At 47.4% G+C, this 18308-nt stretch overlaps 1 protein-coding gene across 2 annotated transcripts; it reads right to left on the bottom strand.

Annotated features, from left to right (window-relative positions):
- Window positions 1–374: 374 nt before the first annotated feature.
- Window positions 375–17125, bottom strand: LOC140351122 (uncharacterized). 2 transcript variants are annotated; one of them, XM_072436823.1, is made up of 10 exons: window positions 16834–17123; window positions 12759–12856; window positions 11948–12545; window positions 9774–9968; window positions 9330–9636; window positions 7420–7493; window positions 5775–5856; window positions 5579–5688; window positions 1452–2038; window positions 375–1409 (listed from the first exon to the last, which is right to left on the bottom strand). In XM_072436823.1, exons 1-10 carry the CDS (start codon window positions 17041–17043, stop codon window positions 1220–1222), a joined length of 2451 nt encoding a protein of 816 aa, XP_072292924.1. In that variant the 5' UTR covers window positions 17044–17123; the 3' UTR covers window positions 375–1219. The 2 variants fall into 2 exon arrangements, with proteins under 2 accessions (XP_072292924.1, XP_072292925.1); XM_072436824.1 differs by lacking the exon at window positions 375–1409 and having other exon boundaries at window positions 1870–2051; window positions 16834–17125.
- Between the last annotated feature and the right edge of the window lie 1183 nt (window positions 17126–18308).

Here is an 18308-nt window from a genome sequence, read left to right as displayed (position 1 = left end):
CTGGGAGTCCCTGCTTAGACTGCTGACCCCGCGACCCGGCCCTGGGTAATCAGAAGATGGATGGATATCTGTACTTTACTTCACTAAAGTACAGAGCGTTACTGCAGCAAAGGAAAGAGAACTGAACCGGCAAACCTCTGGTCTGAGGGTGAACTCTGAAGACCAAGATCAAACCCAGGGCCAAAGTCCAGATCAAGACCATTAATAGTTTTGAAAAAACAATTTTAAAAATGGAGATTCTTTTTTTTTGAAGGTGATTTTTTTTTTTTTTAAAGAACAAAATAAAAATAATAATAATTGAATGTCAACATTAAACCTTAAGTCTCTCGGGTCCAACACTCTTCAAAACATTTTCACAAACAAAAACAAGCTTCACCTTTTTTCACATCTGTATTTGAATAAAAAAGCTACACATTATTAACACTGTCAAACATGCGGCCCACGGGCCGTATCCGGCCCTCCTGAAGTTTTAATTCGGCCCACCCAACATCTTTAATTCACATTGATTCATTTCCAATAGATTTATAGCGTTTTTATCGCTAGAAATACAAGAAATACAAGCACTAGAGTTTATGTGGAAAGAGACTTTAAACCAAACAACGATGAAAAGAACATTTGGAAAGAAGCAGCAGAAACACGGCATCAGGTTTAAACACTTCAGCTCAAGTTAAAAGGACGGAATCCACAATCCTGAGCTGGATTTCAGAAATTAACTTCATTTCAATGGATCCAAGAAAATAAAACGAGTCAAAACTACTTTTGGGTTTATCCTCCGTAATTCAACCCGTTTTACAGAAATACCAAACATTTGTACAAAAAATTACATTTCTATATTTACAGTCAAAGAAACAGTAAAAACAAAGATGGAATGGTTCAGTTTAGTGCAGTTTTCTGGAGATGGTTAAAGGAGTTGCGGGTGAATAAAAGGCTAATGGGCTAACGCTAGCACGGGCTAACGCTAGCTCGGGTTGAAGTGTTTTCAAGCTTGACTGTGGAACTCGTCACCTTATTGCTTACCCTTGAATGTTCCTTGGAGTGGCATTAAACCCTTTTATCGTTACGGACACGAGCAGTTGACGCCACCAGGCCAAGGTTGCAGATCAGATCTGTGGAGCGGCGAGCTGCTGGGAGTACCTGGATGAAGTGTATGAACTTTAATGTTTTCTGGCACTTGTGAAACTTAAAACACCAAACTGAACCAAACCACTTCAGCCAAAGCTCATTTCTTACTCTTTTTCTTCTTTTTATTACTTTTCTTCTTCTTTTTGTGAGTTTTTTTCTCTCTCTCATCATCACTGCTGCTGCTGCTCAGACTGCTCTTGCTCCTCGCTCGGCTCTTGCTCCTCGCTCGGCTCTTGCTCCTCGCTCGGCTCTTGCTCCTCGCTCGGCTCTTGCTCCTCGCTCTGCTCCTCGCTCTGCTCCTCGCTCTGCTCCTCGCTCTGCTCCTTGACCTGCTCCTCGCTCTGCTCTTGGCCCTGCTCTTACTCCTCGCTCTGCTCTGACTGATGTCCTCTTGCTCTCGGATACTGCCGTGCTGCTGTTGCCTTCGCGCGCTCTGATTGGCTGGTTCAGCCCCACATGACACGGTGATGAGCATACGTTCGGTCAGCAGTTTCTCCTTCAGGTAAACGTTTGTAGCATTTGTAGCGGTCGTAGCATTCTTAGGGGTCATTGAGGTCGTAGCGATCGTAGCGTTTGTGGCATTTGAGGACATTTTCTTTTTGGTCTCTTTCCTCTCGCGCTGGTTGCGTTTCTTCAAATCCTTGGAGACCTTCTTGGAGACCTTCTTGGAGACCTTCTTTGAGTCCTTCTTCGAGTTCGTTTTACCGCCGCATGGACGATTGTGCCCTGGACAATTGTTCCCTGGACGATTGTTCCCTGGACGATTGTTCCCTGGACGATTGTTCCCTGGACGATTGTTCCCTGGACGATCGTTCTCTGGACAATCGTTCCCTGGACGATGGTCACCTCGACGATCGTTCCCTGGACAATCGTTCCCTGGACGATGGTCCCCTCGACGATCGTTCTCTGGACGCTTCTGTAGGAAAACGCTACAATTTAGACAAGAGATTAATATAAGGTTCAGGCACAGATGAAGTTTCTCACTCATTTCCTTTCCTTCTAGTATTCTTCCTGCCTCCTTGTTGAGAGTTCTTTCTGAATTCCTTCCTGAACTTTAACTTTCCCTTCACATAAAACTGTTCGCACAGATTTTGCATCACTCTAGAGGATATGCACCGGACGCCACAGTGAGAAATGAGCAGAAGAGGCAAACTCGTCAGAGTTGGTCAAAGTACTGCTTTTCATGAGTAAAAGTACAGGTGGTCGGGTGCTCGAGGGTTCATGGGAGTTTCGACCGTGTCCCTCGGGGTGTGCTTTGGGGGGTGCTCCGGGAGTACGGGGTCCGGGGCCCTTTGCTTAGGGCTGTCCAGTCCCCGTTTGAACAGAGCAGGAGCTGTGTTCACTGCAGTAAGTCAGACCTGTTCCCAGTGCATGAGGGACTCCTCAGGGCTGCGCTTTGCCACCGGTTCTGTTCATTCATTGTTTATATGGACAGAACTACTAGGTGCGGTCAGGGGTCGTAGGGCTCGGTCAGGGATCAGAGAGTCCGGTTTTGGGGACAGGATCTCATCTCTACTGTTTGCAGACAATGTTGTCCTGATGGCTCCATCAAACATGCACTGGGACGGTGTGCAGCCGAGTGTGAAGCGTCTGGGATGAGGATCAGCTCCAAATCCGAGGCCATGGTTCTCAACCGGAAAAAGATGCCTTGCCCTCTCCCACTCATCGACTGGGGCTGAATAAGAATGCATTCACACACTGGGAACTAGGACAAAGCTCTTTATGGAATAGTTTAATGGTCTTCATCTCCAGTGGGGTGGCATTAAGGCTGGCAAGGGCTTGTTCAGAGGTGGCATTAAGGCTGGCAAGGGCTTGTTCAGAGGTGGTATTAAGGCTGGCAAGGGCTTGTTCAGAGGTGGTATTAAGGCTGGCATGGGCTTGTTCAGAGGTGGTATTAAGGCTGGCAAGGGCTTGTTCAGAGGTGGCATTAAGGCTGGCAAGGGCTTGTTCAGAGGTGGCATTAAGACTGGCAAAGGCTTTTTCGGCTGTGGCATTGGCCGCCCTGGCTCCAGCCCTGGCTCCGCCGCTGGTAATGAGGCTCTACTTGTTTTCTCTCACTTTTAAACTTGCAGGTAGATTCATAAACACGGGGGTTAAGATTCAACCTTCCGGTTGTTTATAATGGAATTTTGAATCCCTGGAGAGGTCCGTTACACAGTAAGGAGAGAGAGTGAGCCAGGGACAATAGGAGGCTGATGGCCCATTAAAGAACTGATCGGAAACAAAGAGGCTAGTGAGGTATCTGGCCCAAAGGAATGTGCTTCCTTTACTAGTATTCGGACACTCAGGGCCCCTCGATTTATGCTACGATGACAAGAGGCTGCAGAGATGTCCATGTAAGAGTTAGAGAAGGCCATATATAGCACTCTTCCAACATCTGGTAAGTGTATAGAGGTCAAAGTGCAGTCCAAGGGGGGTTTCTACCTTTGTGAAGGAGAAGTATAAAGTCTACTGTAACGCTAAATCGAGGAGACTCCTGATTGGACCCCGCTGGAGCTCCCAGGCAAGTGTCGACTGTTGTATTGATGCTGTAGTCTGTGAATAAAAGTGTCAAGCGAGTTCTTCCTCTGCTACACAACCACCCCGAACAACACCTTTAGGAGACTACACTAGTTTGATAGAAAACAAAGAGGTTTAGTTTCTGGTGAAACCAGTAACACCTTTTCATCAAGAGGTCCCGCCCGGTGGGCAGGGCCAACCATGTGTAGGATAAATATCTGAGTATCTGAGTTCCAGGTCTTGATTCGCAGAGTGAGAATGACTCTTGGATGAAAGTCCAGATGATACGACTGAATATTTTTCTACAATGGACCCCTCCTGGACGAATGAGGGATTACACCGACAACAACCCTGTGCGTTCTGACTTTTGAACTTAAAAAGGTCCCATATCATGCAAAATCCACTTTTCAGAGATGAACAGATGGACAGGGCCTTCCCCGGCAATGAGTCATCACTTCCCTGTTTCAGCCCATCCTCCAGGAAGCACTCTGTACCTGGACCACGCCCCCCTCCCCCCCGAGAGGAGTGAGAGGAGACACTTCTTTTGTTTACTCACCGTGTCTTCTTGGACAAAATGTGTTTTCGGTTGTAAATGTCTCTAGACTGTTTAGTTTGCCGAAAGAGGACACAGTACGTGGAAGGTGTCTGGAGTTTACACACCCTCTCACTGAGACTACAACACGGGGTGGGCGGGGCACACACGCTCTCACTGAGACTGCAACACGGGGTGGGCGGGGCACACACGCTCTCACTGAGACTACAACACGGGGTGGGCGGGGCACACACGCTCTCACTGAGACTACAACACGGGGTGGGCGGGGCACACACGCTCTCACTGAGACTGCAACACGGGGTGGGCGGGGCACACACGCTCTCACTGAGACTGCAACACGGGGTGGGCGGGGCACACACGCTCTCACTGAGACTACAACACGGGGTGGGCGGGGCACACACGCTCTCACTGAGACTACAACACGGGGTGGGCGGGGCACACACGCTCTCACTGAGACTGCAACACGGGGTGGGCGGGGCACACACGCTCTCACTGAGACTACAACACAAGGTGGGCGGGGCACACACGGTCTCACTGAGACTACAACACGGGGTGGGCGGGGCACACGCTCTCACTGAGACTACAACACGGGGTGGGCGGGGCACACGCTCTCACTGAGACTACAACACGGGGTGGGCGGGGCACACACGCTCTCACTGAGACTACAACACGGGGTGGGCGGGGCACACACGCTCTCACTGAGACTACAACACGGGGTGGGCGGGGCACACACGCTCTCACTGAGACTACAACACGGGGTGGGCGGGGCACACGCTCTCACTGAGACTACAACACGGGGTGGGCGGGGCACACACGCTCTCACTGAGACTACAACACGGGGTGGGCGGGGCACACACGCTCTCACTGAGACTACAACACGGGGTGGGCGGGGCACACACGCTCTCACTGAGACTACAACACGGGGTGGGCGGGGCACACACGCTCTCACTGAGACTACAACACGGGGTGGGCGGGGCACACACGCTCTCACTGAGACTACAACACGGGGTGGGCGGGGCACACACGCTCTCACTGAGACTACAACACGGGGTGGGCGGGGCACACACGCTCTCACTGAGACTACAACACGGGGTGGGCGGGGCACACACGCTCTCACTGAGACTACAACACGGGGTGGGCGGGGCACACACGCTCTCACTGAGACTACAACACGGGGTGGGCGGGGCACACACGCTCTCACTGAGACTACAACACGGGGTGAGAAGTATTTCCTCTGTTCTTGTGTTTTCATACAATTGCCCTCAAATAGTAGAAAAGTGCAGTACTTTTACCACCTCTGACATAAGACAAAATGGAGACTGGATTTAATGAGGCAAAACTTGCAGGAGTGTAAACGTCAGGCGCATACCCTCCGTAAGTAGCACTGCAAGAACTAATACTTACTCGGCTGGCTCGATGAGCAGCTGCGTGTTTCTCTGCCGTGTTCAAATCTCCAATAAACTCCTCACATTTGTGGCAATAAAAGCCCATCACTGGAGTCAGGAATCCAAGACCTACAAAACATGGGACATTTACACCAGATATAATGAACTGAATGTAAAGTATATCTTTAACTACACGGTTAATATTCAGATCTTACCGTCTTGTTTCAGTAATACCTCCAACTCCTTCATTAGAAACTCGATCTTGGTTTTACGCGCCTTTTTGTCTCCTGCATTCACCTGCAGATCCAAATCAAAGGGTCAATCCTGTACGTTAGCTGGTATTCTCTAGTGAAGCGTTAGCTGGTATTCTCTAGTGAAGCGTTAGCTGGTATTCTCTAGTGAAGCGTTAGCTGGTATTCTCTAGTGAAGCGTTAGCTGGTATTCTCTGGTGAAGCGTTAGCTGGTATTCTCTAGTGAAGCGTTAGCTGGTATTCTCTAGTGAAGCGTTAGCTGGTATTCTCTAGTGAAGCGTTAGCTGGTATTCTCTGGTGAAGCGTTAGCTGGTATTCTCTGGTGAAGCGTTAGCTGGTATTCTCTAGTGAAGCGTTAGCTGGTATTCTCTGGTGAAGCGTTAGCTGGTATTCTCTAGTGAAGCGTTAGCTGGTATTCTCTAGTGAAGCGTTAGCTGGTATTCTCTGGTGAAGCGTTAGCTGGTATTCTCTAGTGAAGCGTTAGCTGGTAGAGCGTTAGCTGGTATTCTCTGGTGAAGCGTTAGCTGGTATTCTCTGGTGAAGCGTTAGCTGGTATTCTCTGGTGAAGCGTTAGCTGGTATTCTCTAGTGAAGCGTTAGCTGGTATTCTCTGGTGAAGCGTTAGCTGGTATTCTCTGGTGAAGCGTTAGCTGGTATTCTCTAGTGAAGCGTTAGCTGGTAGAGCATTAGCTGGTATTCTCTAGTGAAGCGTTAGCTGGTAGAGCGTTAGCTGGTATTCTCTAGTGAAGCGTTAGCTGGTAGAGCGTTAGCTGGTATTCTCTAGTGAAGCGTTAGCTGGTAGAGCGTTAGCTGGTAGAGCGTTAGCTGGTATTCTCTAGTGAAGCGTTAGCTGGTAGAGCGTTAGCTGGTATTCTCTGGTGAAGCGTTAGCTGGTATTCTCTAGTGAAGCGTTAGCTGGTATTCTCTGGTGAAGCGTTAGCTGGTATTCTCTAGTGAAGCGTTAGCTGGTATTCTCTAGTGAAGCGTTAGCTGGTATTCTCTAGTGAAGCGTTAGCTGGTTTTCTCTAGTGAAGCGTTAGCTGGTATTCTCTGGTGAAGCGTTAGCTGGTATTCTCTAGTGAAGCGTTAGCTGGTATTCTCTAGTGAAGCGTTAGCTGGTAGAGCGTTAGCTGGTATTCTCTGGTGAAGCGTTAGCTGGTATTCTCTGGTGAAGCGTTAGCTGGTATTCTCTAGTGAAGCGTTAGCTGGTATTCTCTGGTGAAGCGTTAGCTGGTATTCTCTAGTGAAGCGTTAGCTGGTAGAGCATTAGCTGGTATTCTCTAGTGAAGCGTTAGCTGGTAGAGCGTTAGCTGGTATTCTCTAGTGAAGCGTTAGCTGGTAGAGCGTTAGCTGGTATTCTCTAGTGAAGCGTTAGCTGGTAGAGCGTTAGCTGGTAGAGCGTTAGCTGGTATTCTCTAGTGAAGCGTTAGCTGGTAGAGCGTTAGCTGGTATTCTCTGGTGAAGCGTTAGCTGGTATTCTCTGGTGAAGCGTTAGCTGGTATTCTCTAGTGAAGCGTTAGCTGGTAGAGCGTTAGCTGGTATTCTCTGGTGAAGCGTTAGCTGGTATTCTCTGGTGAAGCGTTAGCTGGTATTCTCTGGTGAAGCGTTACCTTCTTGTCCGAGGACTGAGACGAGACGCTGTCTTCCCTGTCGCTCGTCTCCTGCGCGCGCTTCTCCTTTGTCGCTGCAGAAAGAGAAAGTTTAGTTTTGGATTAGAACCTCTAAAACAAGCTCTGAATCTAGAAATGCTGGACTAAAGTTCACCTCCAGCAGCAGATCAAAGTGTCTCTAAAGGGGAAGTATATATCTATATATATATAGATCTATATATATATATATATATAGATCTATATGTATAGATGGATAGATCTATATGTAAGACGGCAGGCGGGAGGGGGGTGGAGAGGAGGGTGAGGGGGGATGATGACGCGTGCCTGTGGTTATGACGCGGTCTTGCCCCACCGCCCGTCAGTTTGGAGATTGGAGGAAAGGAGATAGTCTGTACTAAAGCTAAACACTGCGGGAATCAATCAAAAAACACTCTGGACAAATATGAAGCACAAATAGCAATGTAAGAAGGTTAAAAGCTCTGAAAAGTCGATTTTGCATGTTATGGGACCTTTAAATATGTATTTTGGGGCGTTTGAAGTGCCCGTCGTCGCGCCCTGCCATCTGTGGGTGGAAAACCAGCCTTAAACAAACATCGACCTGAAGACAACTCCCCTGAGAAACCCTGGCTCTTATTATTATTTGGTAACGTTAAATGTTTTTGTGCGTAATCCAACTCTCTTATTGTGATAAACAAAGTAAAAATTTAAGCGGCAATTTTCAAAATGAGCTGCAGGGGGCGTTCTAACGCCAGAGTCACTGCTTTAACGTCTCTGTACAGCAACGGCTGTAACGCCTCTGTACAGTAACGGCTGTAACATCTCTACAGAGACTTTACAGAGACGTTACAGCCGTTACTGTACAAAGTAACGGCTGTAACGTCTCTGCAAAGTAACGGCTGTAACGTCTCTGCACAGTAACGGCTGTAACGTCTCTGCACAGTAAAGGCTGTAACGTCTCTGCACAGTAAAGGCTGTAACGTCTCTGCACAGTAAAGGCTGTAACGTCTCTGCAAAGTAACGGCTGTAACGTCTCTGCAAAGTAACGGCTGTAACGTCTCTGCAAAGTAACGGCTGTAACGTCTCTGTACAGTAACGGCTTTAACGTCTCTGAACAGTAACGGCTTTAACGTCTCTGTACAGTAACGGCTGTAACGTCTCTGTAAAGTAACGGCTGTAAAGTCTCTGTACAGTAACGGCTGTAAAGTCTCTGTACAGTAACGGCTGTAACGTCTCTGTACAGTAACGGCTGTAACGTCTCTGTACAGTAACGGCTGTAACGTCTCTGTAAAGTAACGGCTGTAACGTCTCTGTAAAGTAACGGCTGTAACGTCTCTGTACAGTAACGGCTGTAACGTCTCTGTACAGTAACGGCTGTAACGTCTCTGTACAGTAACGGCTGTATAGTAACGGCTGTAACGTCTCTGTATAGTAACGGCTGTAACGTCTCTGTATAGTAACGGCTGTAACGTCTCTGTACAGTAACGGCTGTAACGTCTCTATAGTAACGGCTGTAACGTCTCTGTAAAGGAACGGCTGTAACGTCTCTAACGTCTCTGTATAGTAACGGCTGTAACGTCTCTGTAAAGGAACGGCTGTAACGTCTCTGTACAGTAACGGCTGTAACGTCTCTGTACAGTAACGGCTGTATAGTAACGGCTGTAACGTCTCTGTATAGTAACGGCTGTAACGTCTCTGTATAGTAACGGCTGTAACGTCTCTGTACAGTAACGGCTGTAACGTCTCTATAGTAACGGCTGTAACGTCTCTGTAAAGGAACGGCTGTAACGTCTCTAACGTCTCTGTATAGTAACGGCTGTAACGTCTCTGTAAAGGAACGGCTGTAACGTCTCTGTACAGTAACGGCTGTAACGTCTCAGCAGGTCAAGATGAAGCGGTAAATGAAACGTTACCTTTGATGAGCGACTGCAGAGACTCAAGCGCATGGCGGACGCTGGGATCGTTCAGAGCGGGAAGTGCGCCGCTCGCAGCAGCAGGGGGCGCCGCGAGCTGCGGCTTTACGGCCTGCTCGCTGTTCGAACCTACGCTTTTCAGAATGTTCTTGAGCTTATCGAACTCGTTGCTGTCGAGATTGGGGTAGGGCTGCGAGGGCGCGGCCTGTGCGGCGGCGTTAGCGACCGCGGGCGTCAGCTCTTCGCTTCCGTACAAAAATGACTCCTCGTCTTCAACTTCATCGGCTTTGAGTTGTACCAGATCTTCCTAAAGGACGGCAAAGATTTGGCAATCGACCGTGAGAATGGACATTAAAACACGTACGATGAGTCGTTAGAGCGGCAACTGAACTTATTTTAATAATCAGACTTTTTAAATAGATCATGGACCATTAAGTCCCTCACCTGCGATTGGCTTTGAATCCAGGAGAAGTCTGAGCCGCTGCGTTCGTGAGGCAGCAGCGAGTCGTTGTCCGAAAACATGAAGATGGACTGGTCTGAGGCCGGTCCAGGGGCCAGAGGATGCGCAGGGGCCAGAGGATGCGCAGGAGCAGATGGTTTGAGGGCAGATTTAAGAGCAGATTTGAGAGGCGCCAGATGCTGAAAAGAGAAAATCATGAATAAAATAAAGACTATTTCAAAATGTTTTCTGTTGAAAGCTGCACATTTCGGTCGGGGGAGGAGCTTGGTGTTATTGCCTTATTTGGTTTGATGCAATATCCATGGAAACGGGTGTGGACCTGGTTCAATGGACTTCAGCCTCGCTCAAAAAGACCCAAAGACTTTGAGTGGAAAAAGCACTAAATAAAATAAAAGACGTTTAATGTTGAGGGCGAGTATTGAGGTACTCATGGCTCTGAAGTGACGTCACACACAGACTGCTACTGCCACCTTGAGGACAAAAGGTGCATGTTCAGGGCCGAGCCAGAAAAGTCTCAAAACAAAGAATTCTTTCGTTGTCCAGAACTGTGTTCCTGTGGTCAGAGGAAACAGTTTTAAGGAGCCTCATTTCCAACTGTCCGGGTGTTAAATTTAACGATCAGACAAAGTCTGTGCTCTAGAAAGCTTTGAGGGCGTGTCCGATGCAGAGGGCGTGTCCGATGCAGGGGGCGTGTCCGATGCAGGGGGCGTGTCCGATGCAGGGGGCGTGTCCGATGCAGGGGGCGTGTCCAATGCAGAGGGCGTGTCCAATGCAGAGGGCTCGTGGACGATTAAGACTTAAGTTTGTCTTTTCAGTGTCTCTATCGACCCTTTGACTTTTCACTTTGATCTGGTTTTCATGACTAACATCATGTGACGTCTGCACCATGTGACGTCTGCACCATGTGACGTCTGCACCATGTGACGTCTGCACCATGTGACGTCTGCACCATGTGACGTCTGCACCATGTGACGTCTGCACCATGTGACGTCTGCACCATGTGACGTCTGCACCATGTGACCACAGAGATGTCACGTGACCGAAATCCATACTTTTATTCTCTTGAGCAATAGTTTGAAAAATTAAAAGATCAGTTGAAAACATTCTAACCATCAGTCTCTTTGGGGCGTGGCACAACCTCTGGGTCATTGAGTCATAAGTCTCACCTGCCATGAGTCTCACCTGCCATGAGTCTCACCTGCCATAAGTCTCACCTGCCATGAGTCTCACCTGCCATGAGTCTCACCTGCCATGAGTCTCACCTGCCATAAATCTCACCTGCCATAAGTCTCACCTGCCATAAATCTCACCTGCCATGAGTCTCACCTGCCATGAGTCTCCCCTGCCATGAGTCTCCCCTGCCATAAGTCTCCCCTGCCATAAGTCTCCCCTGCCATAAGTCTCCCCTGTCATAAGTCTCCCCTGCCATAAGTCTCCCCTGCCATAAGTCTCCCCTGCCATAAGTCTCACCTGTCATAAGTCTTCCCTGCCATAAGTCTCACCTGTCATAAGTCTCCCCTGCCATAAGTCTCACCTGCCATAAGTCTCCCCTGCCATAAGTCTCCCCTGCCATAAGTCTCACCTGTCATAAGTCTTCCCTGCCATAAGTCTCACCTGTCATAAGTCTCCCCTGCCATAAGTCTCACCTGTCATAAGTCTCCCCTGCCATAAGTCTCCCCTGCCATAAGTCTCCCCTGCCATAAGTCTCACCTGTCATAAGTCTTCCCTGCCATAAGTCTCACCTGTCATAAGTCTCACCTGCCATAAGTCTCACCTGCCATAAGTCTCACCTGCCATAAGTCTCCCCTGCCATAAGTCTCCCCTGCCATAAGTCTCCCCTGCCATAAGTCTCACCTGCCATAAGTCTCCCCTGCCATAAGTCTCACCTGTCATAAGTCTCCCCTGCCATAAGTCTCACCTGCCATAAGTCTCCCCTGCCATAAGTCTCCCCTGTCATAAGTCTCCCCTGCCATAAGTCTCCCCTGCCATAAGTCTCACCTGTCATAAGTCTCCCCTGCCATAAGTCTCACCTGCCATAAGTCTCCCCTGCCATAAGTCTCCCCTGTCATAAGTCTCCCCTGCCATAAGTCTCCCCTGCCATAAGTCTCACCTGCCATAAGTCTCCCCTGCCATAAGTCTCACCTGCCATAAGTCTCACCTGTGCAGTGAGGATGGAGTCTTTGAGCGAGGGCATCCTGCTCTCCAGCTCTTTACTCTGGATCACCATCTTCAGCCGCTCGATCAGACTGCTCTCCGCCGACACTGCGGCGTTGGCCTCGGCTCCGTTCAGTCCTTGCTCCTCCTTCACTGTGACTCCTCCTCCTCCTGAGTATTTGTGCTTCGGAGATGGACTTTTGTTCTTCTTCCTGTCTCTGTGGCGACTCCTTTCGCTGCTGTGGCTCCTCGACCTGGACTTCCTGGAGCGACTTTTCGTCCGACTTTTCGTCTTGCCGCGACTGGAGCTTCGGCTGCGACTTCGCCCGCGGCTCTTGCTTCTCGGTCGGCTCTTGGCTCTGCCCCGACTCCGGCTGCGCTCGTCTCGACTCCGGCTGCCGCTCCGCGCACGACTTCTTCCGCGACTTTTGGCCCTGCTCCTGCCGGGACTCCGCCCTCGGCTCCCCCCCTGGACTTCTGGGCCGCACTTGACGGCGTCTTTCAGAGCCTCGGCCAAGTTGAACTCCATGTTTCCTTTGAGGTAATCGGGCAGAGGCTCGTTGGCGGCGAGACATCGAAGAAACTCCTCGCCGGCTTTATCACTGGAGAACGGAAAATAAGAAACAGTTAGAGAAACAAGTGTGTTCAAGGAGGTGAAATATTGACCTTGGCAGCAGCAAATTATCAGTTTATTTTACGGTGCGTGGGAATTTATCTAAACGATGGTCATTTTCACCGGCCTTGACGTGACCCTCATCTTCTACGACCTCCACAATCCCTCTAAGACCAGCTGTATGACTCTGACAGGGCCGTACCTGTCGGAGGCTTCGGAGAGGGGCTTCCAGCACGCGGCGGGCGAAGCTTCAGGCCGAATGGGCCGAGTGCTGCCCATCGGAGCAGGACCGGCCCCGGGCTGAGGGTGTCAAAGGGTCAACACAGGTTTAAATACACATCAGTACTTTTTCTCCAATGAAACAGAAACTCACATTTTCCCAAACACAAGAGTGATTTTAATCAACAAAACTAAAGGTCATCAACATTGACCTTATGAAACACAGCACACATTGTAATACTGTGAAACACATGTTTGATGCACATTCAGGCCCCTTTTGCTTTAACCCGACCCAACATTTTTCAAGTGGATCGGTCGGTAAATTCTTTTTTTTACTTTGAAGGCAAAAAATATAAATTGTCGCCATTTTTTTATTCTGCCAGTGACCCGCAGTGACTCCGCAGTGACCCACAGTGACTCCGCAGTGACTCCGCAGTGACTCCGCAGTGACTCCGCAGTGACTCCGCAGTGACCCGCAGTGACTCCGCAGTGACCCGCAGTGACTCCGCAGTGACTCCGCAGTGACTCCGCAGTGACCCAGTGACTCCGCAGTGACTCCACAGTGACTCCGCAGTGACTCCGCAGTGACTCCGCAGTGACTCCGCAGTGACTCCGCAGTGACTCCGCAGTGACTCCGCAGTGACCCCGCAGTGACCCCGCAGTGACCCCGCAGTGACTCCGCAGTGACCCCGCAGTGACCCGCAGTGACTCCGCAGTGACCCCGCAGTGACCCGCAGTGACTCCGCAGTGACTCCGCAGTGACTCCGCAGTGACCACCAGGCGTCGGGCTTCAACAGTCAATGAGACGTTGTCCTTCATGTTAAGTCTCTTTTCTGGGCTTTAAAATGTTACTAGGGAGTTCCAGTGACACGATGACTCAACAGTCGGTAAGTTTGGGTCGGTCGGGTTACGGCAGCTCCGCCTCATGTCTATGGACCACGGTCTGCACCACTTTCCAACAATGTACGAGATATTATTTGGGCAAATCTAACCCATTATTTATGAAGTCGCCGGGTTTCACACAAGAGTCAGAATGGTTTGAGAGCAGAGGGACATTCAGCGTTTGTGTTTCATATTTTAGTATGAGGCGTGTTCAGGGAGAATGAGGGAGACCAGAGAACAAAAAGATCATAAAACGAGCCACACTTTTTCAATTGCATATGAAGTTTTGAAGATATATCACAAATAAAACACCTAAATAAAAACATTAAACAGCGTTTCTAAGGAGACATTTTACTGTGGATTCCTTTGAGGGGAAAAAGAAAGTCAACGGTGTAAATGTTAAATTATGATTAAAGCATTTTACAGTTAATAATTTCAGCAACGTCACAGATCAATAAACGAATCCAGAGTCTTCTTTGTCCTCCTCATAATCAGAGGAACACATTTATTCACTTGAGTGCTCCTCCCACAGAGACATGCTCCTCCCACAGAGACATGCTCCTCCCACAGAGACATGCTCCTCCCACAGAGACATGCTCCTCCCACAGAGACATGCTCCTCCCACAGAGACATAAACATAGCTCCTCCCACACCAAACTGTCCAAATGTTTGTGCCTAAATTGTGGACAAAATGAAGACGTTTAAACTGCTCTGTCCATTTGTCACATTTAAACGTCCCAAATATGAGACGTTTGGGCCGTTTTGACACAGAAAAGACTAATTTCTGTAGAAAATCAGATTAAAAACTCATTTGAGAGGAAACGACAGCAGAAGTTTCACATCATTAAGTTTAAGATTCATCTACAGCCTCAGCACATTCGGGTCAGAAGAACAGATCAGGCCAAAAACGACGCGCTGCGCCTCAAAGCTAACGCTAAAGCTTGAACGGCTCATGGCTATTCAAGATAAAACATTTGTTTTATTGATAAAATCCACAAAAGTCTATCAAGGTTCAGCGTCTTCTGCCGACGTGTCCAAGCGTCTGAAACAAGAACACTTCACTAAACATTACATACATATAAAACACACTGAAATGTGTGCCAGACGTGTTTCATGTTTTAATATGTAATTACTATGTTATAACTATGTAAGAACCCCTGTGCGGCGCCCGACTGATCTGAAAGAAGCATTTTAGTATTTGAGATTATTTCAACAGGATTAATGTTATATATTCATCTTGTAATTATTAAGATTCTATTGTTAAAAAACATTCATTCGCCTCTCCACAGATCTGACCTGTCACTTTGGCCTGATTATAGGTCACAATATAACTGTAAAGGCTAAGAAATGATCATCGGGATATTTTTGGAAGAAAAGTGACAGTTTTTTAAACAAATTAAGTATTTTTATTAAATTAAAGACATTTTCAAAATTGAGTTTTTCCTTCTCTCAAAAAAGTGACACTAAGTGTTTCTTTAAATGTCAAATTAATCATTCACAAAGTTAGATTTAATCACATTTGAAACCGTAAAGCTAACAAACATTAGCTAGCTAACAAACATTTGCATGCTAAAAAACATTAGCATGCTAACAGCGCTACACTTAGCTAGAGAAAACGCTGCGGTCTGGTTTGCGCCTGAACAGAAGCGTTCACATTCAAACAGATTTACTTCACGACAAAAACAAGACACGCCCTTCGTCCATCCCAGAAAAGTGTCTCGTTACTTCTTTATTCGCAGAGGAAGACATTTCTATAAGAGCTGTAGAAACGTAAAAGAAATGAAGAACTTACCGAGCAGAAGAAACGCTTCAAATCCACAGGAAATGAAAACTTGGCGAGTGTTTTTCCAAAATATCTGCTTCTACGGCGTAAAGACTCTAAACGTTCTTAACAAGTAGTTTTCATTTAATAAGACCAAAAACAGCCTTAAGTGCAAAACGGCGACGCAAAAAAAAATGTTCTCGAAGTTTGAGTAAAAAAAAGCTTGATTTTACTTGACATTTATTTTCTTCTTTTCAGTTTCCATTTGACAAAACGTCTTGAATCGAGCAGATTCTTTGTCAAATAATAATAAAAAGCTCACATTTAAAGCTCACACGGGACATTGACGTGTTTAAGATCGTCCTCGTCATACGTGTGGAAAACACATCATAACACGGCACAAAAGGAAATGTTAGGAGTCAATTATGGGTTGAAATTTAAACCAAACACAAGTAAAGTGAGTTTCCTAGTCTTGTTTCTATGACGACGGTAAAGGAAACCTGGAGACGTGTTTGTCACCGGACACACGCTAAACACGCTAAAAACACGCCAGGAATCCAACATTTGACCCGTTTGTGTTTCACAGTCACTTTTAATCTGTGATGACTTAAAAAGAGCATTTTATGTCGTGTTTGTGAAGTATTAAAGTGTCTGAAACGTTCAAATGTGATAAATATATTCAGACGGATGGAAACACTTTTCATTTTAGAACGAGCAGTAAATTCTACCGTCGGATCAAGAAAGATTCAAATTTAAATCAAATTCCCCTGAAATGAAAATGCTGAAAAAACAAAGACAATTTAGTAAAAGTCCAGTTAAAACATTTGTGTCGCTTTGACAATGTGATCAAACTCTGAAAAGCAGTTTAATTTCAACATTTAACACAACGTGAGAAATGTTTAAAGTGAAAATAAGTGCACATTTTTACAACTTAAAACATATAATCAATGATTGTAACTAAACTCAATTAACATAGTATTAAATTTAAGGTTTTTACAAATAAAAATGTTGGATAAATGTGCAAAAATGTGGTACTTACGAGCAAATTTGATTTACACCAGTGTGAATTCTTAAAGTATTTATTTCTCTCAAATAAATAAGAAAATAAATGTATAAAGTTACTTGGCTAAACATAATGGAGCATTTAGACTTGTGTAAATATGTACATAATGTCATTTAAATGAATGTAATTGTATTTCCTGTCAGAGAAGAAAGTTTAAATTAAAAATAATAATGTATAAACCATAATAAACAGTGAAAGCGTTAGGGAAAGGCTGAGAGCTAACGCTGCTAGCATGCTAACGGTGATAGCATGCTAACGCTGCTAGCTTGTGCAGACGCTCGTTGCGGCGCCGTTGACTCGGTAACGTCTCCTCCGGCCCGCGTCACGTTACAGTCCGATAATGTTACGTACTCTGAGCAGCGGAGCGGTCGGTGGAGGCGGCCGGTTGAACGGCAGCGGCGGCGGGTGAAAGGGATGCGCAGGCCGGGCTCCCGTGGGCATCATCCCCAGCAGAGGAGCACCGGGAGGCGGCCTGAAATACATGTGCGCCACGGCGTGAAGGCTGTACGGAGGCGGCCCGGGAGCGTGCCCGGGAGGCACGGCTTTACCGGGAGGAAACATGCCGCGGTGAAGTTAGTTTCACGTTGGACATTTGTCTCCGCAACTCGAGCGGGAGCTTCCTCTGAGTGTGCCCCGCCTGCAGGAGCTCGGTGCGGGGAGCTGCGTGGAAGAGCCGCTTGGTGCGCCAGTTAGGGACCGTCTCTAAAGTACCGTTTGTTTAAAAATGTGTTATCTTAAAACATAATAACCATATTTATATATATTTTAAAACAGCAACATTGAGCATGAATCCAAGTTGCTAATCCTAGATAACATAGTCCTTTTAGGCTGAAAAATTTACCCTTTGTAGATTCTTAAAGAATATTTTTCGTCAAAAATCAAGGATTCTTTTCAATAGCTCCTAAATCAGCTAACATAGTCATACCCAAGTTATTATAGTAGTTGTGGTCTCCAGGTATCACGCTGTTGTGGAAACGATACTGTAACAATGACAGAGAAATGAGGGGAAATATAACCAAGTTGTCTTGTCCAAAAGTGATTCTTTATTTTAGCCGTGCACAGCCACAATGCTCTCTCTCCCTGACAGTCGTCTTCTGTCCCTCTTGCTCTGACCAGAACAAAGATTGAGTTCAACTTATTAAGGCACAACAGGTGCCACATATGCACAAAATCAGTCTAAATATATTGCAGAAAAACACACTCAAGGTTCTACCACATGCGAGACGTCCTTGGATCTGCAGCTTCAGTCTGTTTCACAGTCTGCAGAGCAACAATGACCCGGATGTTACACACATAAGACCTAAATTTTATGGAATCAGGCAAAGACATTCCATTTTTACATCACAACGCACACCTTTTACTTTTCAATTTGACCCTTTGTAGATTTTTAAGGAATATTTTTCTTCAAAAATCAAGGATTCTTTTCCATAGCTCCTAAGTCAGGTAATCTGGAAAGTCAAACCCAAGTTCTTATAGTAGTTTGAGTCTCCAAGTTTTGTCGATCCCAAACTCTTAGCGGGGGATCACTCGGCTCGTGCGTAGATGAAGAACGCAGCTAGCTGTGAGAACTAATGTCAATTGCAGGACACATTGATCATTGACACGTAGAGCGGTCCCCGGGCTCAGTTCCGGGTCCCCCGCCGTTCGTCCCCCCGCAGTTCGGGCGCGGCTGCCGGTGAACCTTCCTGAGGTTGATCGAGCTGCCCGTGTTACGCCGGGTTCCGCTGGGCCCGGGGGTCTTCCGGGCTGGCCCTGGTGCACGGAGGCCGTGAGCCTGCCCAATGCGCAGGGAGACTTCAAAAGGCCCTGCGCGCACACAAGCGGCC

The sequence above is a fragment of the Eucyclogobius newberryi genome, unplaced genomic scaffold, assembly GCF_026437365.1.
Source record: "Eucyclogobius newberryi isolate DKJ021-1_F unplaced genomic scaffold, fEucNew1.0.hap1 SCAF_8, whole genome shotgun sequence".
NCBI lineage: Eukaryota > Metazoa > Chordata > Actinopteri > Gobiiformes > Gobiidae > Eucyclogobius > Eucyclogobius newberryi.
This window is presented reverse-complemented; position numbering and strand designations above follow the sequence as displayed.